We start from the raw sequence: 25435 nt of genomic DNA, 5'->3' as shown, positions 1-25435 counted from the left end.
ACTGCGCCACCCAGGCGCCCCTACACTTTTAATTTTGATTTTAGTAACTTGAGTCTTTTTTTCTTAGTCCACCTAGCTAAAGAGTTATCAGTTGCGTTGATCTTTTCGAAGAACTAACTTTTTTGGTTTTGTCCATTTTTTTTTTTTTACTAGATTCTCTATTAATTTTCCCTCTAATCTTTATTATTCTTTCTGCTTGCTTTAGGTGTAGTCTTCTGTTCCTTTTCTAGTTTATTAAGGTGAAAGTTTAGGGTTTATGAGAAGTCTTTAAAAAATATACATGTGTGGGGCGCCTGGGTGGCGCAGTCATTAAGCGTCTGCCTCCGGCTCAGGGCGTGATCCCAGTGTTCGGGGATCGAGCCCCACATCAGGCTCCTCCGCTAGGAACCTGCTTCTTCCTCTCCCACTCCTCCTGCTTGTGTTCCCTCTCTCACTGGTTGTTTCTGTCAAATAAATAAAATAAAATCTTGAAAATATATATATATACATGTGTGCAGCTATAAATATCCCTCTAAGAATTGATTTTGCTGCATCTTTTAAGTTGTGGTATATTTTGTGTTCATTTTCATTCAGAGTATTTTTTAATTTAACCATGTGAATTCTTTTACTGGTTATTTAGTAGTGTGCTATTTAATTTCCCAATTTTCCTTGTCTTTTTGACTTTTAATTTCATTCCATTGTGTTTGGAAAATACATTCTGTATTTCAGTTCTTTTAATTTTATTTTTGTGGCCTAACATGGTCTATCCTTGAGAATATTCATGTGCACTTAGAAAGACTGTATATTTTGCAGTTGTTTGGTAGAATATTTTTCAGATGCCTGTTAGGTCTAGTTGGTTTATAGTGCTGTTCAAGGCTTTTGTGTCTTTATGGATTGTCTAGTTCTCTTCATTACTGCAAGTGGGTTTTGAAATCTCTGTTATTGTTTCTCTTTTTTACATTTATTTCTGTCAGTTATTGCTTCATGAATTTGGGAGTCTGGTTTGATGCATGGTGTTTGTAATTGTTACACCTTTCTTTTAGGTTGATGTTTTTGTCATAAAATTTTGATCTTTTGTCTCTAGTAACCGTTTTTCCTTTAAGTATATTTTGTGTGTCCTTACTGTAGAGAAGAAGCCACCCCTCTTTGTTACTGTTTGCATGTTATTTCTTTTACAACCTTTTGCTTTCAACTCTTTTTTTAAAAAAAGATTTATTATTTTTTTGAGGGTAAAAGAGTGAGAGCACTAGCACGTGCATGAGCAGGGGGAGAGGTGGCAAGAATCTCAGGCAGACTCCCCACTGAGCAGGAGCCTGACCCGGGGCTTGATATCAGGACCCTGAGATCCTGACCTGAGTCAAAATCACGAGTTGGATGCTCAACCAACTGAGCCACCCAGGCGCCCCTCTTTCAACTCCTTTTTTGAATTTGATACAAAGTGTCTTGTGGCTATCATAGAGTTGAATCATATTTTTTATCCATTCTGCCAATTTCTGTGTTTGAATTATAGTTTTAAATACATATACATTTTTTAAAGAAGATTTTATTTATTTATTTGACACAGAGAGAGACAGCGAGAGAGGGAACACAAGCAGGGGGAGTGGGAGAGGGAGAAGCAGGCTTCCCGCTGAGCAGGGAGCCTGACCCAGGGCTCTATCCCAGGACCCTAGGATCATGACCTGAGCCGAAGGCAGACGCTTAATTGAGCCACCTAGGCATCCCCACTCAATATATTATTAAAGGAACATCAGTGTGAGTTTTATGTCATCTTTTACCTTGGGTGTCCTATTTGTAAAATAGTGGAACTACCTCTTTTTATCATCAGAATAAGGGAGTCACTTTTGACTATGTAGAAACAGGTGAAATTCCAAAGTATAATTCAGACAGCTATGTACAATGTAGTTCTTAGTACAACCTTTAAAACTTGGTATGTTAAATCAAGTTATTAAAATTATTCGTGAGACACCTGGGTGGCTCAGTTGGTTAAGCGTCCGACTCTTGATTTTGGCTCAGATCATGATCTCAGAGTCTTGAGATCGAGCCCTGAGTTGGGCTAAGCACCGGACATGGAGCATGCTTAAGATTCTCTCTCCCTCTCCATGTGCTACCCCCCCCCCTTTATCCCCCTCTTGCACGCATTGTGTGCTCTCCTCTCTCTCCCTCTCTCTCTAGGGGAAAAAAAAAATGAAAATAAGAACAGAGTCCTAGAGTTGTCAGTACGTTCTGTGGTAGCATCCCTAGTTCTTTACCTCAAGTTCTGTATCACTGTATTTTCTTTAAAAAAGTTGTTTTAGAAGATACTGTTTGTTGTGTATCCATAGACATCCATGTATTGTACACTTAAAATTTAAGAGGATAGATCTCTGTTACATATCCTTACCAGAAAAAAATTAAAAAGAAAAAAAAAAGATACTGTTCTGTGAGTTAGCTGATTTTTAAATAGTTTACTCAACTCTTAAATTTTGGATATGCATGTAAAGATACTGGTGTCCAAGGATTATCATGGTAACGTTCAGTTAACATTAAGATAGAACATAATTTAAGTTTTATCCCATACATCCCAGGAACATGCAATTTTATTTTATCTTAGAAATGCAATATAGTCTGGTTTGTACCTTTGATGGAAATTTCATTAGTGGAAGTGCTTAAAGATCTCACCCAAAGTGTCTTTTAACCATAGCTAAGAGCCACTTCTTGATTGTGGTTGAAGGAGATGTATCAGTCCTTTAAAAATTGTGGTGACAAGTTTATACAGGAAAGTTTCCTGTTGAAATAACATGTTACTGTCAATGGAAGAATGGAAATGGAGATTTTGAACCTAATTGGTTTTTAGATTGGCTTTAAACACTTTGAAAACAAATTCTGGCTATATTCAGTTAAAATTGAAGGAAAAAAATGTTATATTCAAAAAACATGGTCTTTAGTATTAATAGTTCAAATCTTAGTCTTTCTTTCTGTGATTTGACCTTTTTGATCCTCAGTTTATCTAAATGCAAAATGGAGATAATACAGTTTCATAATGTGAGGATTAAGCAAGATAATATATGTATATTGGATTTCTGGGGCTGCCATAATAAAGTGCCACAAGGTGGGCGGCTAAACAAGAGACATTTAATGGTATCGCAGTTGGGAGACTAGAAATAGAATGTCAAGTTGTTTTTTTCTGAGGACTTGTGAGAAGATGTTCACATCTTTCCTAATGTCTAGTTGCCTCAGCAGTTCTTGGTTGGTAGAAGGCATTTTCCTTGTGTCTTCATCATCTTCCCTCTGTGTATGTCTGTCTGTCTGCTTCCAGATTTTTCTTTTATAAAGGACACATTTGTTTTGGATTAGGAACCCACCCTAATTGATCTCATCTTGATTATCTCAAAGACCCTATTTCCAAATGAGGTCTTACCTACAGGTATTGTGGGGCATACTTTTGGGTGAGCACAGTTCAGCTCAACAATGTATATAAAAAGGCTTAACACCAGTATATTTCTTCCAACTGGACGTAAAGAGATATTAGGAAAAACCATTCTGAAATATGCCTATCCTGCCAGTCAATGCTCAGATGTCATTTCTTCATGTTAGTCTTCCCTAATATTGTTCAAGTGACTTGGGATCAGGAATTCATCTTTGTGTCTCTTATTGAGCTTTCTGTTGTGGTTGTTTAGTACATCTGTATGCATTTGAATTAAGGGTTTAAGAATTTGGTGTATTTGGGTGTCTTTCCAAGGTGAAATATTTAAGCTCTTCTGAAGATAAGAGTCATATTTAAAAATATTTTTTTTTCCTTATTCTTATCTTTTCTACTTCGTGATTGGAGGCTTCTCTTTGGTCTGGAATTCTTGCCTCTGTCTAGTTTTTTATGTGCTAAAGTCAGTTGGATTTGGTTGTTGTCCATTAATAACACTATTAAGAATATGTATTTGTATAGACATTATTTTCCAGTGGGTTTGCATATATTGTATAATTTGGTCATCATGGCAAATCAGTCAAGACAACCCGGAGTGGGGTACCTGGCTGGCTCAGTCAGTAGAACATGGGACTCTTTATCTTGTGGTTGTGATATTGAGCCCCAGGTTGAGTGTAGAGATTACATAAAAATAAAATCTTAAAAAAAAAAAAAAAAGCATGGAGATAATAAATGTTTCAGGTTTGTGAAAATCTTTTATCCACGATACCATTAATTTAATGAAACTATTTTTTATTCATGTTTCTCATTAACTTTGTTTATATATATATTTTTTAAATTTATTTTTAAGATTTTCTTTATTTGCGCGAGAGAGAGCATGAGCGCACAAGGGGGAGCAGTAGGCAGAGGGAGAAGCAGGCTACCCACTGAGCAAGGAGCCTGTTGTGGGACTTGATCCCAGGACCCCAGGATCATGACCTGAGCCGACGGCAGATGCTTAACCAACTGAGCCACCCAGGCGTCTGTCTATATATCTACATATCTATATATATAGATTTTTTTTTAAAGATTTTTATTTATTTGTTTGAGAGAGAGAATGTGTGAACAGGGGAGGGGCAGGGAGAGAGGGAGAGAATCTCAAGCAGACTTCTTTCTAAGCACAGAGCCCGACTTGGTTCTTGATTCAGGGCTTGACTCGGGGCTTGATCCCACAGCCCTGAGATCATGACCAGAGCCAAAATCAAGAGTTGGATGCTTAACTGACTGAGCCATCCATGCATGTCCCAACTTAATTTTTTTAAATCATCATTTCAGTTTCAACATAGTTTCTAAATGGTTGGTATATAATATGTGTGGGTGTGTATTACATTTTCAGTATTCCATAATTTCACCTGCATTTTGCATATTTCATTGAGTTTTCAGCATAATTAATTTAACAGATCTCTTGTTGGATGTTAAGTTTTTATTGTCATAAATAACTGCTTGAAATATTTTTCTGTAATTCTACTTATTTGGATTACTTTCTTTGGGTCACAATGTTAGGAATAGAACTGTTGCTTTCATTTGTTGGCTCATGGTAGAGCAGATGTTTCTTTCCTGATTCTGTGGCTTAGGAAGCTGAGGCTGTAGTATGTGACTTGTTTAAGATGACGTAATTCGTGATGGAGTCATAAGATAGAACTCATTGCTGCTTTGTCTGGTTGTGCGATTCAGCTTCTGGCTTTACCTGATACTGCTCATGTTCCTTCCTTGCTGTTTATTGGAAAGTATATTTAAAAAAAAATTATTGAAATATAGTTGACATTGAAAGCATGTATTTTATGGCTATAGTTTCTGATAATATAGTATAATCGTTTTGTTGAAGTAATATGAGGGGAAGACTGAACCAGTATCATATCATAGATTGATTATGGCTTAATTTGTCATAAAGCATATAACAATCATGGGGTGTTATTATTACTGGATGATTAGGAAGTGGTTGAGAGTTTATCCAGATTCGAATCCTGGCTCTGCCAACTTATTAAATACTATATGACTTTAGACATACAATAAAATAAGTGAATAGTAAAATAAGTAATAATACAGTACCTGCCTTAAGAGGATTAAAAAAGGAACAGTGTCTAGCACATAGCAAACCTCAAGTAAATGTTAGTTAATATGTCTAGAGTAATTCAGGACTTGAATAAATAAGCCAATACCAGGGATTGCCAAATAAATTAAATGATCATAAATTGTATCAGAAATTTATGGGAACCTACTCAAATTGTAGTTTTCTTTCTTTTTTTTTTTTTTAAGATTTTATTTAATTGACAGAGAGGGAGAGACAGCCAGCAAGAGAGGGAACGCAAGCAGTGGGAGTGGGAGGGGAAGAAGCAGGCTCCCAGCGGAGGAGCCTGATGTGGGGCTCGATCCCAGAACGCCAGGATCACACCCTGAGCCGAAGGCAGATGCTTAACGACTGAGCCACCCAGGCACCCCCTCAAATTGTAGTTTTCTGTACAGGCAAATAAAAAATTTGTTTTTAGGCGCCTGGGTGGCCCAGTTGGTAAGCATCTGTCTTTGGCTCAAGTCATAATCCCAGGGTCCTGGGATCGAGTCTGGAGTCAGGCTCTTTGCTCAGTGGGGAGTCTGCTTCTCCCTCTGCCTGCAGCTCCCCTTGCTTGTGCTCTCTCTCTTTCTGACAAATAAAATCTTCAAAAAAATTTTTGTTTTCCCATCCTGTCTTTGTATCTGGGTTTTAAAGTTTCAAAGCCAACTACCTTTGAAGTCCTGTTTGTTTTCTGATGACTTACAAACTGGTAACAGGCAAAAATAGTCTTTTTTTTTTTCTTTTAAAGAATAAGATGTAGTGTCTCATTTCCTAGTAACTCTATACTCGAAGAAATAATCACGATATTTTCAATAAGGGCATTCTATGAAATTTAATTTCTGTCTGAAAACAGAGTCTTAAAGTTGAATTGGTAACTTAAAAATCTTTGAGTTGAGCCCCATCCGTTGATATTCTGCGGAGGAGCAATATTCATAATTTATTTGAATGATTTTAGTCAATTCATCTAGGATAGACTTTATTGAATGCTTAATCTGTTTTAAGTATTAATGAGGGAAGTTTGAGTCTGAGGGAGGATCACCAAGCCTTTTTCAAGACATAGCACTTAGAGAAAATCATAGTATGTCTGTGTCTCCTTAAAGTAAATGGAAGAGGTTGATCTTTGTCCAGGTACCCTGGGTGCTGCTTTTGGCTACTACCCAGGAACATCTCAGTACACTTGCAACTCCTTTGTGTGGTGTTTCGCAGGTAGAAAGCTTAGTCCTACTAAATACAAAGCTGTGTTCATCTTAAGGCAGGAGGTCTGCTTATGTAAGTGTGTTAAAGGCATGGCCATGGGTTTAGAGTGGAGATGAAGGATGTTGGATTGCAGATCAGTTAGGGATATTGGTTTTGGAGAAAAGATGCAGCCAAAATCTCTGCATTAGACAAGTCCAAGGAGCTTGATTCATATTGAATTTATTCTGCATGAATGGTGTTGCTTGGAGTTGTGCAGTATACTGTTCTAGAGGTCCTGGAAAAAGTCAAAGTCAGTTGCATTGACATTGCTAGGGTCTAGCCTGTAGCTTTCAGGATTATTTCATTAGAGCTATTATTGTTAATTGGTAGGAATGTCCATGTTTGTTTGAGAAGGATGTAGAATATCACCTGCAGAAGGGACCGCAGTTTCCCTGCGCCCTGCCCCCATTGTATTGAGATAGAATTGACACATTGTATTGGGAACATAGACTCTTGACATTGTTCATAAATTCTTTTTATAATCTGTCCCCCCCCCCCCATGTTGTGTTGTAATCCAGGGACTAGGGCAAAGGTATCTTTTCCTGGGGATGATTCTGTTTCTTTTTACAGTTTTTCACTTTTTTATTAATGAAAATAATTATTTTCTCCATGAATGTAGGTAGATTAGTTATATAAAACAAATATAAATTGAGAGCTACTACTTTATAGAGGGCTATGTTATGAACATTAAGACAAAATGATTTAGTTGTACTTGCTTTGTAATTGTAGCTGGAGTGTTTTCATCTAGAATTCTGTAGAATTCTGCTTTTTCAGAAGATTAATAGGAAAATGGTACACTGTTTCAAAAGGTTTTGATTCTTATTGATGCCCCATGTTTTGTCTGTCTAAAGTGTCAACCCAAGAAAAAGTCTACGCCACTGAAGTATGAAGTTGGAGATCTCATCTGGGCAAAATTCAAGAGACGCCCATGGTGGCCCTGCAGGATTTGTTCTGATCCGTTGATTAACACACATTCAAAAATGAAAGGTAATACTAGTAGTTGATTATACGTGATAAAATACAGTATGGAGTAAAAAACTTGTAGTTGCCTTTAGTATAACCTAATTTTTGTCGCCTTCAGTAGTAATACATTTTTACCTTTGAGCATTTGGTGAATGAATTGTTATTAATGTATTTTACCTTTATGAATTTTTTTAAAGTTTTATTTTACATTATGATTTAAAAATTCTTACTCTATTTATAGATGACAGGAAAATATTAGGTTTATTACCTAAAGTTTACATTGTCTAGAATCACTTTTCAGTGTATTTAGGCTTTTCTACCTCAGTCTTCAGGTTTGTATCATTGCTGTTAAGCTTTAAAGCTGAAACAATTATAAGGAATCCTTTGAATTTTGAATTGTAAAATCTTGATTTAGAGCATTCCCTTTAATGACTAGTTTGTTTCTTACTTTGTTCTATTTGAATCTCAGGTATGCTTAAAACGCTACAAGGTAGGGACTGAATTTTGATCTTGAGCTGCCTTTTTTCTATTAAGATGTTTTGTGATTTAATATATGTATTTTAGTTTTTGAATAGGTGATATATTCATAATTAAAAAAAAATCAGCTCACTTCCTCCTTTTCTCTGATCTGCCTCATTCTTTCTCTTCTTTCCAGAGAGTAACCAGTTGTTTTTAATGTTTGTTTCTAGAGTATTTTTATGTATATCGAAGTATATATTCTCATCTTTTTAACACAATAGCATATTTTTTTATGTTCTACACTTGTTTTTTTCACTTCTTAGAGGTTTTCCATGTTAGTGCATTGAAGACTTTCTCTCTCTTAACAACTGTATAGTTTTCCACTTTTTGATTATGTTATACTTTATATAACCATTTTCCTGTTGGTGGATGTTTAGGTTGTTTTTAATCTTGTGTTGTGAAGTCTCTGTATACATATGTACATAACATAAATGTGTTTCTGCGCACACAACAGTGGTATAAAGAATAACTTTCACGTATACATGTATCAAAAGTGGGATTGCTGGAGTTGATTTTATATTTCAAATATTGAGTATTGAGGTACCTAAAGACCTTTACAGCTCAGTGTTCTGTTTTTTTAAATGATATCTTAATCTTTGTGGCCTATTTGGACATTAAAGTACTATTAGTAAATTCTTTTAGTCCTCCCCTCTACCCTTCCTGTTAAGTTTCTTACTTGTTATACTATTCATGCACACTAATTGGGTCCATGCCATTTATTCAACAGTTTCTAACTATATTGTATGGGTAGTATGCTAGGTAGTAGGATCCAGTAACGGGCAAAACATCACTTCTGCTTGCCCTTGTTTATGGAGTCCAGTTAAAGAGACAAGATACCAGCAAATAATCAGACAAATAGATAATTGCTTCACTGAGAAGTGTGTCCAAAGATAAATATTGGTGTTCAATCAGTGATATAGCAGGGGTATGTAATTTGGACTTCTGGTGTAGGGTATTCGGGGCAGTTATGTTAGTAAAGTATCTTTGGTCTGAGAGGTGAGAAGACGAGTAGGAATTAACTAGGGAAAGAAGGAAAAGATGGTTCCAGGCACAGAAACTAGTATGTGCTCTGGCTCTGAGAGGTCTCCTATCCATAGAGTAACTACGCTGGTAACTACAGGGTGACCTCTGCTTGTTGATATTAACTGAAGCCATGGGCAAGGCATGGATGAGATGGCTTGTGATAAAATATACAGTGAGAAAAAGGGTGGGCTTTGAGGAAGGAAGCATTTGAGGTCTGTATGGAGGATAATGAGCTTGGAAAAGAGATGGGAAAAAATTGAAATGGAAGAAGAAAACCAGGATTATTTGGTATGTCGTATTGGTGATTAGCATGTTTTGATAAGGAAAATGTGATTGATTTGGTTGAACTTGCCTGGTGATCAAATAAAATGTCCATTAGGTATAAGGAGGTAGAGATCCGTGGTGTTTTTGGTGTTATGATTGTGTCTGAAGTTGAATTAGACTGGAAATGGAGACAAAGCAGAGAAGTGGGGATGCTGTAGGTAGAGAAAGATATGGGGTCCAGAAGGATTGCTAAAGGTGGGGATGATTATGTTAGTAGTGCTGATGAGAAGAGTTCTGGAAATAGAGAGTGAAGACAGGAGTAGTAAAGAATCAAAGGCAGGATCATAACATAGGATTTCTGGGAAAAGAAGTGGTGGATGGGTTTGGTATCACAGTGAGATATTGGCCTCAATGGGAGAAGGGGCAGCCCCCTTAGCATTAGGGGTGGGTAAGAGTGCAGCGACTGAAGGTTTTGTGTGGTGTACTTGAGTGTTCTTGTCTGGCTTCTTTATCTTGAGTGGAGAATGTGATCATACCAAAGAGCAAGGGCTGTTACTGGAAAATACCATGTTTTGTTTTCAGCCTATAAAAAGGTTAAAACTCATAAATTCAAGTGAGCTTAGCAGAAAGAGTGAATTTATATAACTTCCTCCTGAAGAAATGATTAAACATGGTAAAATGGATCTATTTAACCTTATAGCTACTTTTCTCATTTTCTTTTAGCATTTTTCACTTTTGTTTTCATTTCCCTATAGTTTATGGCAAGCTATAGTCAGCCAGGTTCTGGAAAGCCTAATTAATACCTCTTAGTAGTTAACTCTCCATTTTCCTTTGAATGTGCTCCTTTTTCTGCTTATCTCCTTCACGGCTTATAACTTGGTGGAATTACTGGTCTTGCCGTTGACAGTTCCCAGTAGTAGGAAATTTCGGATAGACTGCTGTCAAAGTAATCCTGCTCCCCACGACACTGAAACTATGACCAGTATTAACGTTTGACTCTTCTGTAGCATTGTAATTTTCCCCTTCAACTTTTTATTTTGAAAGTTTCAAATCTATAGACAAATTGAAGAGTAGCACAATGAACACCTATATACACTTTACATAGGTTCAACAATTACTACTTTGTACTAATTATTAGCTGGTATCAGTGAAAAATTAAAAATTATAGTGCAGTGTTCATATTATTGTGATCATCCATGTTTGTTTTCCTAGCAAAGCCAAATATTTCAAATGGTGTTAGAAAACCCAAGTTTTTATAAAATCACTTTTTAAAGTCATTATTTACTTTTATTATACAAGGTGCATATAATTTTGAAAGTTACATGGTTGATTCTATAGGCTTTGCCTGAAAAACAGTCTGCTGTGGCTATATTCCTCTTTTTTTTTTTTTTTTTTTAAATATCCCTCTTTCTAAGCACCTTTAACTCTGTCAGCTGGATCTTTTGATATTTACCTCTGTATCTCAGAATTCATCCTTCTGAATTACTTTTTACTTCTCACTGTAGAAGTTGTGGATTAGTCATTTCCATCGGGCCTTACCTCCCGCCTACCTCCGACATCCTGCTGTCTTACCTGTTATATTATAATTTTGGTTAGGAATTCAGTATGTGTGTTATTATGTTAACAATGTACATGGCTTAGCTATGTGGTGTCCAGTGCTTTCTGTGCCCTCAGAACCTTCTGATTTTTCTCTAGTTATCTGTGTGTGTTGGTGAAGGAGAGTGTTCTTAGTTATTTTATGTATTTGTTATGAATTCATAGTAAAACTCTCCTAGTTTTAATTTTTTCCACATGATCTGATACATTGGTAATTTGTCATTTTTTGTTTGTTTGTTTTTTAAGAGAGGGAGAGCGTGGGTGGAGTTGGCAGAGGGAGAGAGAGAGAATCTTAAGCAGCCTCTCTGCCCAGTGCAGAGCCTGACCCAGGGCTCAGATCTCACAACCCTGAGGTCATGACCTGAGTTGAAATCAATAATGGGATGTTTAACCAACTGAGCCACCCAGGTGCCCCGGTAATTTGTCATTTTCATCATCTTGAGGAACTCTTACATAGAGCCTCATGTTGTTGACCCTTGAAAAACACGGATTTGAATTGTACGGGTCCTTATATAATCTTTTTTACACAGATTTTTCTCAGTAAATATATTACAGTATTGTAAATGTATATTCTCTCCTTACAGTTTTCTGAATAACAATAATAATGTGTTTTCCTTATGATTTTCTTAATAACATTTTATTTTCCCTAGCCTTACTTTATTGTAAAAAAACTGTATAATACACAAAACATAAAAGATGTATTAACAGTTGATGTTATTGGTAAGGCTTCTGGTCAGCAATAAGCTGTTAGTAGTTAAGTTTTTGAAAACTCAAAAGTTAGATGCAGATTGCAGCTGCACAGAGAGTTGGGACCCCTAACCAACCCTCTGCCCCCTGCTGCCACTGGATTGTTTAAGGGTCAACTATATATTCCTTCAATCTATACTAGTTACCTTCTCTGTCTGGATAGCTGTGTTATCTTGGGGATTCCCTTTAGCTTTCTCTTGATGAATTCCATGTCTTCCTTGATTTTGGTTTACTCACTCATTTTTTTTTTTTTTAAAGATTTTTATTTATTTATTCGACAGAGATAGAGACAGCCAGCGAGAGAGGGAACACAAGCAGGGGGAGTGGGAGAGGAAGAAGCAGGCTCATAGCGGAGGAGCCTGATGTGGGACTCGATCCCATAATGCCGGGATCACGCCCTGAGCTGAAGGCAGACGCTTAACCGCTGTGCCACCCAGGTGCCCCTACTCACTCATTTTGAATATACAGCACGTCCTTCCGTAGTTTCCTGAGAAAGGGCGTATGGAGGCAAATATTTTGAGACCTTGCATTATCTGAATATATTTTTATTCTTTTCGTACACTTGTTTGATAGTTTCGCTGGTATAAAATACTAGCCTGGAAATCATTTTTGCTCAGAATTTTGAAGGCATTGCTCCATTTCCTACTTCCAGAGTTGCTATTAAAGTATTTTGATTCTGATATTTTTTTCCGTGACTTTTCCTCTCTGAAAGCTTGCAGACTCTTCTCTTTGTTCCTGTAGTTCACAAGGCCATACCTTGCTGTGAGTCATCCATTGTGGTAGGTACTTGGTGGACCCTTTTGATCTGCAAATTTGATTTCTTTCTTTCTAGGACATTTTCTTGAATTATTACATTGATTATTTTCTTCCCTTCGTTAATTCTCTCTTTAACTCTTACTCAGATGTTGACTTTCCTGCATTGGACTTCATAATTTTTTTATCTTTTTTGGTACAGTTTTGTTTTGCTCTACTTTAGTGAGTTTCCTCAACTTTGTCTTCAAACCCTTTTTTTGAGTTACATTTCTGCTCTTATGTTCTTAATTTTTAAGGATTCCTTTTTTTGTTCCCTGCATCTTATTTCATGATTGCAAAATCTTTTTCATTTCTGAAGCTATTAATGATAGTTTCTGTGAAATTTTCTCGTCTGTATATAGTATGTTTCAAGTTCTTTTTTTTCTTTACTCTTTGTACGTTTCTTTCTTCTCTATTTTTTATGTTTGAGGCTTTCCTCAGATCTCTGTTCTGGGTTAAAGAGCATATGGATACTTCTGAGTGCGTGGACCTTGTCAGCCTTTAATTTCTTGTAGGGTGATTCCCTTCCCCTTCCCAGTTCCTTGTCAGTAGTACCTTCTCTGTTTCTTTCTTGGCTTGGTGAGATTCCTCAGAGAAGAATCTAGTCTTCTACCCAGAAAATAAGAATCTGGCTTTTCATATTCTGGGCGCTCAGTCGGGGAACTCAACTAAGTTGGTTTTAGCATTGAGTTCACTCACTCGTTTTTTTGGTATTGCTATACTCCCGGGCTGTGCGTAGTGTTGCTTAGTCTAGAGACTTTCTATTCTGCTCCCAACTAGTGGAAAAACCTCTAGTCTTCTACTGGGGGAATGGGAGAGGCAATGACAATGTGGTTTGAAACGGAGGAGGCTGCTTAACAGCTTTCAACCAGTTCTCTGTGTCTTATCCTCTCAAACTCCAGAGGTGTATCAGCTTTTGCCAGTTCCTGGGCCTTTTGATGATATGTGGTATAGATACAGTTGGTTCTTGGTTTTACTCACTGAAGACTTAAAATTTGGCATTCTTAAATCTATTAAGATAGTTACCATTATACTAATCTATTTGCTTCCCAGCTTCCAGAACGGTACATACCTGCACAACTATGTAATTTACACTCAATCCTTTATTGTTCTCCCTGTCATTAATGGGCTTATTACTTGAAAATCTTTTTATTGTAGCTTTAGTGGAGATTAGGTGGGAAAGGGATTTAGAAATGTTTATTCAGTTCTTCATCTTGACCTGTAAATACTCTAACTTCATCTTGAACAGACTTTCAGCCAGTCTTGTTTTCAGACCTTTCTATACTTGTGCTTGTAGGATACCCTTTGCAAAGCAATTGGGGAAATCAAATCGCTTCTTAGCTTTTCTCAGAGCTGGCCTGTTATTCAGTTTTCTTTTGTTTAACTCTCATCACTATCTGACTTTCAACTTTGCCAGATTTTTACTGTTGTTTCTTTTCCAATGCTTTGTCCTTTGTGTTTATTCTTTTTAAAAACTGCTTTTACTGGTTTTTTAAGGGGGTTTCAGAAAGGAGCAAAACTAAACTTGAGTATTAGTCTCATTCTTTACCTTTAAAGATTTCTACTTTAACATTATTCAGTAGTAGTTTTTTTAAAAGATTCTTAACTTGGTTTACTAGAGCAAAGAATTACTCTGGCTTGTAGACTGAAGAGAACTAATATTTGAATAAACGTATTGTTCAAAAAGCTCTACCTATGACTCTACTTTTGGCAGCTGTCAACCTTCCCTTCATAACCATGATTGCGGTAACCATTGACTTTCTCCACCTCTGGATGTGCTACTCACTTCTGAAAGCACTGAAGTCATCCATTCTCTCCTTTTATTCTAACCTTGCTCTATGCAGGGCCATTAGTTACCTGGTAATACATTTGGTGCAGGGAAACACTCCCTTTCCTCCTAATATTTATCTCTCATTCTTGACTTTTGTGTTCTCTTGTTACGATAGTAACTATTTTCATCCAATTTTTAAAAAATTCTTTTTATTTTCCTTGCTGGATCCTCTTCTACCTTGCCATTGAATGTGGTGATCCTTTTTTTTTTTTTTTTTAACTTTTCTCTCTCTCTCTTTTTTTTAAGTTTATTTATTTATTTTTTAGTAGTCTCTGCACCCAGTGTGGGGCTCAGACTCACAACCCCCAGATCAGTAGTTGCATGCCCTTTTGACTTAGCCAGCCAGCAGCCCCTGTTTTCTATTCTTTTTGAATAGCAGTCTTACTGATTCTGAGTTTTAACCATTATTGATAAACTTAATTTATATACACAGTACTAGTGTTTCCCCAGGCTTCAAATCTGCAAGCCCAACTGTGTACTTGAAGCTTTCACTAGGATGTCCTTTAGACACTTGAGCTGAGCTTATTTAAAACTGACCTAATTATTTTCCTCCTCAGACCAGCCTTAATGAATAGATCCCTGCCACCTAGTCACGTACCCCAAATACCTAGAAGTCACCCTTTTCTTCCTTCTTTGTGCCCTTATACCATCAGATCCTTTATTTTCTATACAACTTTTTTGAGATATAATTTACAGAGCCTAAAATTGATTCAGTGAGTGGTTTTTGGTATATTCAGGGTCAAGTAACTACCACCAATAGTCAGTTTTAGAATATTTTCATCATCCCAAAAAGAAATCTGATACCCTTTATCTACCTTCTCCCCAATCTTCTCACCCCTTACACCTCTTCACCCTAAGTAACAAGTAATATATTTTTCTATCTCTATAGATTTGCATATTCTGGACATTTCATATAAATGGAATCATATACTATGTGGTCCTTTGTGACTTCTTCTTTCACTTAGCTTAATACTTTCAGAGTCTGTTCATGTATCAGTATTTCATTCTGTTTCATAGTAAATAATACTCCATTATATGGATAGACCACAATTTTTTATTTATGAATTCATCAGTTAGTGGACATTTGGACTATTTCTACCTTATGGCTATTTAGAATAGTACCGCTGTGAATATTTGTGTGTAAGTTTTAGTGTGGACATAATGTTTTCAAATCTTGAGTATATACCCAGGAGTAGAATTGCTGGCTCGCATGTTAACTCTGTGTAGCTGTTTGAAGTACTGCCAGACTGCTTTGAAAAGCTGCTGCACCAGTTCAGATTTCCACCAGTGTGAGGATTCTACTTCTCTACGTCCTCACCAATACTTGTTAATCTGATCTTTTTTTCTATTGTGCTAAAATACACATAACAAATTTACCGTTTTATTTTTTATTTATTTTTAAAATGATTTTATTTATTTATTTATTTGAGAGAGAGGGTGGTGGGGAGGGGAGGAGCAGAGGGAGAGGGACAAGCAGACTCCATGCTGAGCACAAAGTCTGACCTGGAGCTCAGTCCCACAACCTCAAGATCAAGACCTGAGCTGATACCAAGAGCTGGATGCCTAACCAACTGAGCCACCCAGGCACCCCACAAATGTACCATTTTAACTGTTTAAAAAAAAAAGGATTTATTTATTTGGGGGGTAGAGGGAGAGAGTCTCAAGCAGACTTCTGTGCTGAGTGTGGAGCCCAACATGGGGCTCAGATCTCTTGACCCTGAGATCACGACCTGAGCCGAAACCAAGAGTTGGATCCTCAGCTGGCTGTGCCACCCAGGCTCCCCATTTTAACCGTTTTTAAGCGTACAGTTTAGTGGCATTAAGTACATTCACATTGTTGTGCAATTATTACCACTATGCGTATCCAGAACCTTTTCCTATTTTTACACTGAAAATCCATACTCATTTAATAAGAACTTTTAGCCCCTGGTCAGTAGTATTCCACTTTCTTTCTCTATTAATTTGACTATTCTAGGTACCTCATAAAAGTAGAATTATACAATATTTGCTTATTTGTGTTTGGCTTATTTCACTTAGCATAATGTCTTTAAAGTTCATCCATGTGCCAGTATTTCATACATTTTCAAGGTTCAGTAATATTCCATTGTATGTATATACCACATTTTGTTCATCCTTCAGTGGACATTTGGGTTATTTCCACGTTTTGGCTGTTGTGAATAATACTGCTATGAACATTGGTGTTCAAAGATCTTTTTTTTTAAAGTTTTATTTTTATTTAAGTCATCTCTATATCCAGCATGAGGCTTGAACTCATGACCCCAGCCAAGATCAAGAGTGTATGCTCGTCTGCCTGAGCCAGTCAGGCGCTCTTCTGATTTTTTATTACTTGTCAAGTCTTTGTCTAAAAAAAAATTTTTTTTTTTTCTTTCAAATTTTGTTTTCTTGATTCCCAGTGTTACTTGCCTTAGTTTAGGTTCTAGTCATCTCACATGTACACTATTTTGGTAATCTCTGGTCTACTGAATCTCCTCTCTGTTTTCTCTTGAATATGTTATTCCAAGGTCAAGGAGATTTATCTTTCTAAGACCCAAAACTGAGCCTGTGGTTCCACAGTTTAAATGAGCCTCCTCAATGCCAGGAGCTCACACAATGGTTAGGCTCTTAACATGGCATCAAGCTCTTGGAGGTCTAGCCACTGCTTACCTAAGTTTTTATGATTTAGTGTTCTGACCTACTTTTAGTTCCCAGCTGTTTATTCATTCATGCCTTTGAAGGTTCTGGGCCTTCATGCTGGAATTCTCTTAACAAACTGTTTATTTACCTTTAAAAATTCTGCTCAGGTGCCCTGTTTGTCCTTTAATTAATGATCTCCACTTTTTTTGTTTTAAGATTGATTGATTGATTGATTTATTTATTTATTTATTTATTTATTTATTTATTTATTTGAGAGAGCCAGAGAACATGCCCGCGAGTGAGGGGAGGGGCAGAGGGGGAGAGAATCTTCAAGCAGACTCCCCCGCTGAGGAGGGAGGGGCTCGATTCCAGGATTTGAGATCATGACCTGAGCTGAAATCAAGAGTCGATGGCTTAAATGACTGAGCCATCCAGGTGCCCCAATGATCTCTGTTTTTTAATGTTATTTTTAAAAAGTGAATGTTTGGGGCGCCTGGGTGGCATGGCGGTTAGGCGTTTGCCTTCGGCTCAGGGCGTGATCCCGGCCTTGTGGGATCGAGCCCCATATCAGGCTCCTCCGCTGGGAGCCTGATTCTTCCTCTCCCACTCCCCCTGCTTGTGTTCCCTCTCTCACTGGCTGTCTCTATCTCTGTCAAATAAATAAATAAAATCTTAAAAAAATAATAAAAAGTGAATGTTTGGTTAAGCGGTCTACTTTTGGTTTTGGCTCAGGTCGTGAGATCAAGTCCCATGTCGGGCAGTCCCAGCATGGAGTCTGCTTACAAAATTCTCTCTCCCTCTCCCTCTGCCCTTCTTTCCATTCTCGCTCTGCTCTGTCTCTCTCCTTCTCCCTCTCTCTCTCATAAGTAAATAAATCTTTAAAAAAAGAAAATAAAAAGTGAATGTTTGTTATTGCAGTTACCATGTTCTTTTACCATAATCTGTTTGTGTATCTCTTACCCACCAGGCAGTAAGTTTCTTTTTTGCCCTCTTTATAGTGCCGCACATCATAAGTGTTCAGGCCATGTTGATTGAATTTACTTATTTATGGGAGAATTATGTACTCCTCAAGTTGACCTTCTGAACTTCTATATAGGTACATATATATCTTACCAATTTTAATCCCCCTCTAGAGGTGGTTTCTATGGAAGGATTTAATTTAGTAGGTTGAGACTAAGGAGTTCAGTTTTTTCATAGGACTTGTTTTTGAAATGGCCTAAAAATCAAAATCCAACCAGGTTGTAATTACTAAGGTGTATTTTTATAGAAAATAGCCATTTCAACTAAAGTTTATGAGAGCTCATAGGTACTCCTCATTCTTTGGTTGTATAGTTTTGAAATTAGCATTTGTTAAGAAGCTGCCTTTGAAATTTACTTGATACTTTGGCTACTCTTCAGTTACTGTGGAGACTGAGTTTTGAAAGTATTTACAGCTCTTTATACTTATTCTAATGTTGAGTTTATACATCTCCCCTCCCCTTTCTTTTCTTTATTTTCCTTTCCTTTCCTTCTTTCTTTTTCTACTCTGAAGGAAGTAGACTTTTCCTGTTTTTTATTCAGAGATATTTGGATTTTTTTTTTTTAAAGGTTGTTAAGGGCATTAGATGTGAATTACTATATAAGTGAAGTTTTACATTAGATGATTTCCTTTTCTAAATAGAGGTAAATTATTCCATGTTTAAAAAAAACATTATTATACGTTGTGTAGTCCTGATATTTCTTTTGTGACATTTTTTACTAATATGAAAAATGCCGATATGTAAATTTGATTATAATCTTTTCTGGACAAGATCTGTATTGTTTTTAGTTTTGATAATTGTATGCTTAGAACTTTGACAACTCAGAAACTATAGAATAACTGGATTTCTTTTTGTTTTTATTGCTCTTGGGATTTCCTTTTTTTTTTTTTTTTAATTTCTGTATTTTGAAATGTTAGGTTCTGCTTTCTCTGCAAAGTCAATGTTTCACTCTGAATTTGCCCTCTCTGAAGTTATTCTACTTACCATGTGTATAAAAGGGGGATTGTGCTACTTATTTTGTAGAGTTGGTTGTTGTGAAGACTAAGATTCCACGCAGAGCAGTCAGTGTGAGCGAGTGCCTGGTCCATAGTTGCCATTCCATAAATGTTAGGGCGTCATACATGGGAAGGTATTGAAGCATTGTTTTCCTCCCTTATATTTTAGCACAGTGTTTTAAAGTTTGTTTGGTGGTTGGTTCTTACTGATTATTATATTTGTGGTGTTGTGGCTTACATGCTCTGTGCATTTTTTGGTAATAACGGTATAAGACTTTATAAAGACTGAGGATAAAAGGAAGTTAGTTGATTGTTAGATTAATTTGTTCTATGAGTGACTCATCAATCTAACTGGTTTGGAATATATAGCACCAAACCAAACCACTGAAGTTCTTTTATAAAGTCTTATGCATTTTCTTGCCACATGAATTGAATATTTAAAATTTTCCCCTCTCTGACCTCCTCTTCTTCTTCTTTTTTTTAAATAGAGATTTCTTTGGCAGTAGTGGTAGGCTGTTCTCTTGAAGATGAACAGCCATCATTTTAAAATAATCACACTGGTTCTTACTTTTATCTAGTTTCAAACCGGAGGCCCTATCGACAGTACTACGTGGAGGCTTTTGGGGACCCTTCAGAGAGAGCCTGGGTGGCTGGAAAAGCAATCGTCATGTTCGAAGGCAGACATCAATTTGAAGAGCTACCTGTTCTTAGGAGAAGAGGGAAGCAAAAAGAAAAAGGATATAGGCACAAGGTAAAAAAATAAAGCCTCTCTAGTTATCTTCTTTGGGGTGGGCAGGGAGAAGGCAAGGAAGAAGTCTTATATTTTTAAAATATAAGTTATTCCCTTGGTAGTAGGATATTTGTGAGAAAATAGATGAAAGCAGTGTCTTTCCTGGGATGAGATAGGGCTAGCTTTCCATACATTTATACTGAATTTTTTGAGAAATGATTTCAGATAACTTTTGCCATGTCACTTAGATGTGACAGTATAAAATGACATCACCAGTCTTCTTTGGTCATATCTTTTGTAAGAAGAAAATGATCATCCGAAATGAAATATTTTACTTTTCACTCTCTGGATTAATTATTTCTCTTAAAAATGAGAAAGATAAAACTGTAAACGTTGTTTGTTGTCTTGGGTTTTTGTTTGTTTTTATTTTAATCATCTGGTACTCATCACAGACAAGTGCACTCCTTAATCCCTATCATCTGTTTTCACCCATCCTCCTTCTGGAAACCACCAGTTTGTTCTCTGTAGTTTAAAGAATCTGTTTCTTTGCTTGTCTTCCTCTCTCTTTTCCCCTTTGCTCTTTTGCTTCTTAAATTACACATGAATAAAATCATGCAGGATTTGTCTTTCTCTGGCTGACTTATTTCACTTAGCACTGTACTTACTCTCTGGCTCTATCCAAGTTGTTGGAAATGGTGGTGTTTGGTTTTTGTATGTGGTTGGCAATACTTAAAATTGCAGTTTCAAGCCCAGTTATGTTTTAATAAAGAATATTGTGTTTTTGTCCCATTTGCTTGATGTTTTGTGTTAAAGTTGGGTGAGTAAAATTTTGGTTTATTTCTTTTAATACTCTTTGTAGTCAGTTCTAGAAGGTGAAATAGTTCCTATTAGATTGGTGTTTCATGCTTCTCTGTGTATAAATACTTCATAATCATTATTAGGATAAGTTAGAGTCAGTGTGCGGTCCCTGCTGTTTTTTAGTTGAATTCTCTGAGGATTAGTGTCTTCATCTGTAAAAGTAGTATAATAACATGTGCCTTGTAGAAATGTTGGGAGAATTAGAAATAATTATAAATATTTAATATGTCATAGTTTGATGCTCTAAAACAACTAGTATATGCTATTGTTATGATAAAGGAGACTAATGCATCAGTTCTAATACTTTGGGTGGTTGGTGGTAGGGCGGTGTTAAGAGCTTTTGTGTCAAGCCTTTAGTTATGTAGCTTAATCAACGCCCTTTTCAAAGTTCAGTAGGGCTTTCAGATTCTGGAAAGTTGTTTTACTCTTGTCACAGTTATAAGAATTAGTGTGCGTTTGTGTGTAAAATAAATTAGATGGTCAGCTCATTGCTTTATAAGAGGAGGCTACCTTTCCAGTGACCTGAATTTTTACATGCTCAGTGGAACATCCCTTTTACAAGTATTAAAGTATAGTTAGCTAATAGTTAGAACCTTGACTAATAACTATGGTATGAAGCCAAGGAAGGAAATAAGAGTTTGAAAAATTAGTTATATTTCACAGAGCATCATTGTCTCCCTCTGTGAGGAATCAAGAAAGGCACATATGTAATACCCAAGGTGTTTTGGTGTCTCTGGACAGCATGATTCAGCCCAGGAGACTGCTTGGTTATAATCCAGATTTTACATAACATGTATAGAATAACCACATACGTCACCAGAAATAAAGGGGCTTAGGGATAACCAGAGGTTCAAATTTAGGGTCTCCTGAGGTGGATCTGACCTCATTTCTCCTGTCCTCATTTTTCCATGTTCATCTTCCTTAGCCTTTTGCTTTCTCTTATACAACTGAGCAAGTGCTTGGTCTTCATAAGTCAGGAAGAAAATAAATCCTTATTTTAAAGTGTGGAGGGACAAATAGGAAGGGTCTGATTATTCCTTGATTTAGTAATGTAATTTTGATTAGTAATGTGATCTTGGTTATGGTCTACTCTTTTGTCTTTATAAAGGAGGGAGAGCAGAGGATATATGGGGTTACTCTTTCCTCTAATGATAGATCTTAGTGGTAGAAGTAGATTTGAGGAATCCCCCGTTGTTTAGGCTCTGGGTGAACAATGGGTGCTAACCACCTGGCTAGTACCATAAAAGTACGTTGAAGAAGTTACAAGGCTTGGAAAAGCTGCTTATTTGAGAGGTTTTTTACTGATAATCTCCTTATTCCCTTTTGTAGTTTTTTGATAAGTGATAATCTTTTTCTCCTTTAAATGTAGGTTCCTCAGAAAATTTTGAGTAAATGGGAAGCCAGTGTTGGTCTTGCTGAACAGTATGATGTTCCCAAAGGGTCAAAGAACCGAAGATGTGTCACCAGTTCAATCAAGTTGGACAGTGAGGAGGATATGCCATTTGAGGACTGTACAAATGATCCTGAATCAGAGCATGACCTGTTACTTAATGGCTGCTTGAAATCTCTGGCTTTTGACTCTGAACATTCTGCAGATGAGAAGGAAAAGCCTTGTGCTAAGTCTCGAGCCAGAAAGAGTTCTGATAATCCAAAAAGGACTAGTATGAAAAAGGGCCACATGCAATTTGAAGCACATAAGGAGGAACGAAGGGGAAAGATTCCAGAGAACCTTGGCCTAAACTTTATTTCTGGGGATGTATCTGATAAGCAAGCCTCTAATGAACTTTCCAGGATAGCTAACAGTCTCACAGGGTCCAGCACTGCCCCAGGAAGTTTCCTGTTTTCTTCTTGTGCAAAAAACACAGCAAAGAAAGAATTTGAGACTTCAAATTGTGACTCTTTACTGGGCTTGTCTGAGGGTGCCTTGATCTCTAAACGTTCTGGGGAGAAGAAGAAGCTCCAACGAGGTTTGGTGTGTAGTTCAAAAATGCAGCTCTGTTATATTGGAGCAGGTGATGAAGAAAAGCGAAGTGATTCCATTAGTATCTGTACCACTTCTGATGATGGAAGCAGTGATCTGGATCCCGTAGATCACAGTTCAGAGTCTGATAACAGTGTCCTTGAAATTACAGATGCTTTTGATAGAACAGAGAACATGTTATCTGTGCAGAAAAATGAAAAGGTAAAATATACTAGGTATCCTGCCACAAACACTAAGGTAAAAGCAAAGCAGAAGTCCCTCATTACCAACTCCCATACAGACCACTTAATGGATTGTACTAAGGCAGCAGAGCCTGCAGCTGAGACATCTCAGGTTAATCTCTCTGATCTTAAGGTATCTACTGTTGTCCGCAAACCCCAGTCAGATTTTAGAAATGATGGTTTCTCTCCAAAATTCAACACAGCATCAAGCATTTCCAGTGAGAACTCACTAATAAAAGGTGGGGCTACAAATCAAGCTCTATTACATTCAAAAAGCAAACAGCCCAAGATCCGAAGTATAAAGTGCAAACATAAAGAAAATCCAGTTGTAGTGGAACCTCCAGTTACAAATGAGGACTGCAGTTTGAAATGCTGCTCTTCTGATACCAAAGGCTCTCCTTTGGCCAGCATTTCCAAAAGTGGGAAAGTGGATGGGCTAAAACTACTGAGCAACATGCATGAGAAAACCAGGGATTCAAATGACATAGAAACAGCCGTGGTGAAACATGTTCTGTCAGAGTTGAAGGAACTCTCTTATAGATCCTTAAGTGAAGATGTGAGTGACTCTGGAACATCAAAGCCATCAAAACCATTACTTTTTTCTCCTGCCTCTGGTCAGAATCATATACCTATTGAACCAGACTACAAATTCAGTACATTGTTAATGATGTTAAAAGATATGCATGATAGTAAGACCAAGGAGCAACGGCTAATGACTGCTCAGAACTTGGTCTCTTATCGGAGTCCTGGTCTTGGGGACTGTTCTACGAGTAGTCCTGTAGGTGCATCTAAGGTCTTGGTTTCAGGAAGCTCCACTCACAGTTCAGAAAAAAGTGGAGATGGCACTCAGAACCCAGTCCGTCCTAGCCCTAGTAGGGGTGACTCTGCAGTGTCTGGAGAGTTGTCTGTATCTGTACCTGGCTTCGTATCTGACAGAAGAGACGTCCCTGCTTCTGGTAAAAGTCGTTCAAACTGCGTTACTAGGCGCAACTGTGGTCGATCAAAACCATCATCTAAATTGCGAGACGGTTTTTCAGCCCAGATGGGAAAGAACACATTGAACCGTAAAGCCTTAAAGACAGAGCGCAAAAGAAAACTCAACCGACTTCCAGCTGTAACTCTTGAGGCCGCACTGCAGGGAGACAGAGCAAGTGGGGGTTCAGAGAATGGCTCCTCAAGAAGTGGGCTAGAAGACCCTGGTAAAGAGGAACCCCTTCAGTTAATGGGCCATTTAACAAGTGAAGACAGTGCCCATTTTTCCAGTGTTCATTTTGATAACAAAGTCAACCAGTCTGACCCTGATAAAATTCCTGAGAAAGGCCCTCCTTTTGAAAACAGAAAGGGCCCACAGGTGGATACCGAAATGAACAGTGAGAATGATGAACCTAGTGGTGTAAACCAGGCGGTGCCTAAAAAGCGGTGGCAGCGTTTAAACCAAAGGCGCACTAAACCTCGTAAGCGCACTAACAGATTTAGAGAGAAAGAAAACTCTGAGGGTGCCTTTGGGGTTTTGCTTCCAGCTGACCCCATAAAGAAGGGGGATGAGTTCCCAGAGCATAGACCCCCTCCTTCAACAAACATACTAGAGGACACGCTGGTAGATCCAAATCATGCCAGCCGCTTAGATTCAGTTGGACCACGGTTGAACGTTTGTGATAAATCCAGTGCGAGCATTGAAGAGATGGAAAAAGAGCCAGGAATTCCCAGTTTGACACCGCAGCCTGAGCTCCCTGAACCAGGTAAGGACTCCTGACAATGATAAGGATTAGGGAAGTGGTGTTAATGTTACCCTTACGAAGTTGGTCTGTTTTGATGGAAGGGCTAAGTGTAAATTGGGAGGAAAGTATCACTTGAAGGGAGAGCTTTATGTACAAGGTCTGAATTTTGAGGGCCAGGTTTCCATATACTTTCCAGAAATTATGTTTTACCAGAAGGTATCTCTCCCTTTTACTTATTTGAGATAGAGTGAGAGAGCACAAGAGGGAGGTCAGAGGGAGAAGGAGAAGCAGACTCCCCACTGAGCAGAGAGCCTGATGCGGGGCTCAGTCCTAGGACCCTGGGATCATGACCTGAGCCTAAGGCAGACGCTTAACGACTGAGGCACCCAGGCACCCCATAAGTGTACCTTCTGTAAAAGTTTAAACTGTACAGTGTTACTGTTTACACATTATTGTGCAATAGATGTCTAGAACTTTTTCATCTTGCATGTCTGAAACTATACTCAATTGAAAAACAATTCTGTTTCCTTCTTCCCCACCCCCTGGAAACCACCATTCTCTTTCTGTTTTTATGAGTTGGATTACTTGAGATATCTCATGTAAATGGAATCATGTACTTTTTGTCTTTTTGAGATTGGATTATTTCACTTAGCATAATGTCCTCAAGGTTCATCCATGTTTTAGCATATGACACAATTTCTGTCTTTCTCGAAGCTGAATAATAGTCCATTGTATGTACATACCATATTTTTTTTATTCATCTATCTGCAGACATTTAGGTTTGGACATTTAAGTTGCTTCTATCTTGGCTATTATGAATAACACTGCATTGGACATGGGTGT

At 37.5% G+C, this 25435-nt stretch overlaps 1 protein-coding gene across 9 annotated transcripts in view; it reads left to right on the top strand.

The window, feature by feature from the left end:
• NSD1 (nuclear receptor binding SET domain protein 1) overlaps window positions 1-25435 on the top strand; it is a 147569-nt gene that overhangs the window by 59283 nt on the left and 62851 nt on the right. For all 9 annotated transcript variants that reach the window (XM_045797579.2, XM_045798120.2, XM_045797888.2 and 6 more), the window contains 3 exons: window positions 7553-7688; window positions 19663-19835; window positions 22042-24613. In XM_045797579.2, the coding sequence (XP_045653535.2) occupies window positions 7553-7688; window positions 19663-19835; window positions 22042-24613 (2881 nt within the window). The remainder of the gene's footprint in view (window positions 1-7552; window positions 7689-19662; window positions 19836-22041; window positions 24614-25435) is intronic.

The sequence above is a fragment of the Ursus americanus genome, chromosome 15 (assembly GCF_024610735.1).
Source record: "Ursus americanus isolate L20-20 chromosome 15, mUrsAme1.1.p, whole genome shotgun sequence".
Taxonomy (NCBI): Eukaryota; Metazoa; Chordata; class Mammalia; order Carnivora; family Ursidae; genus Ursus; species Ursus americanus.
This window is presented reverse-complemented; position numbering and strand designations above follow the sequence as displayed.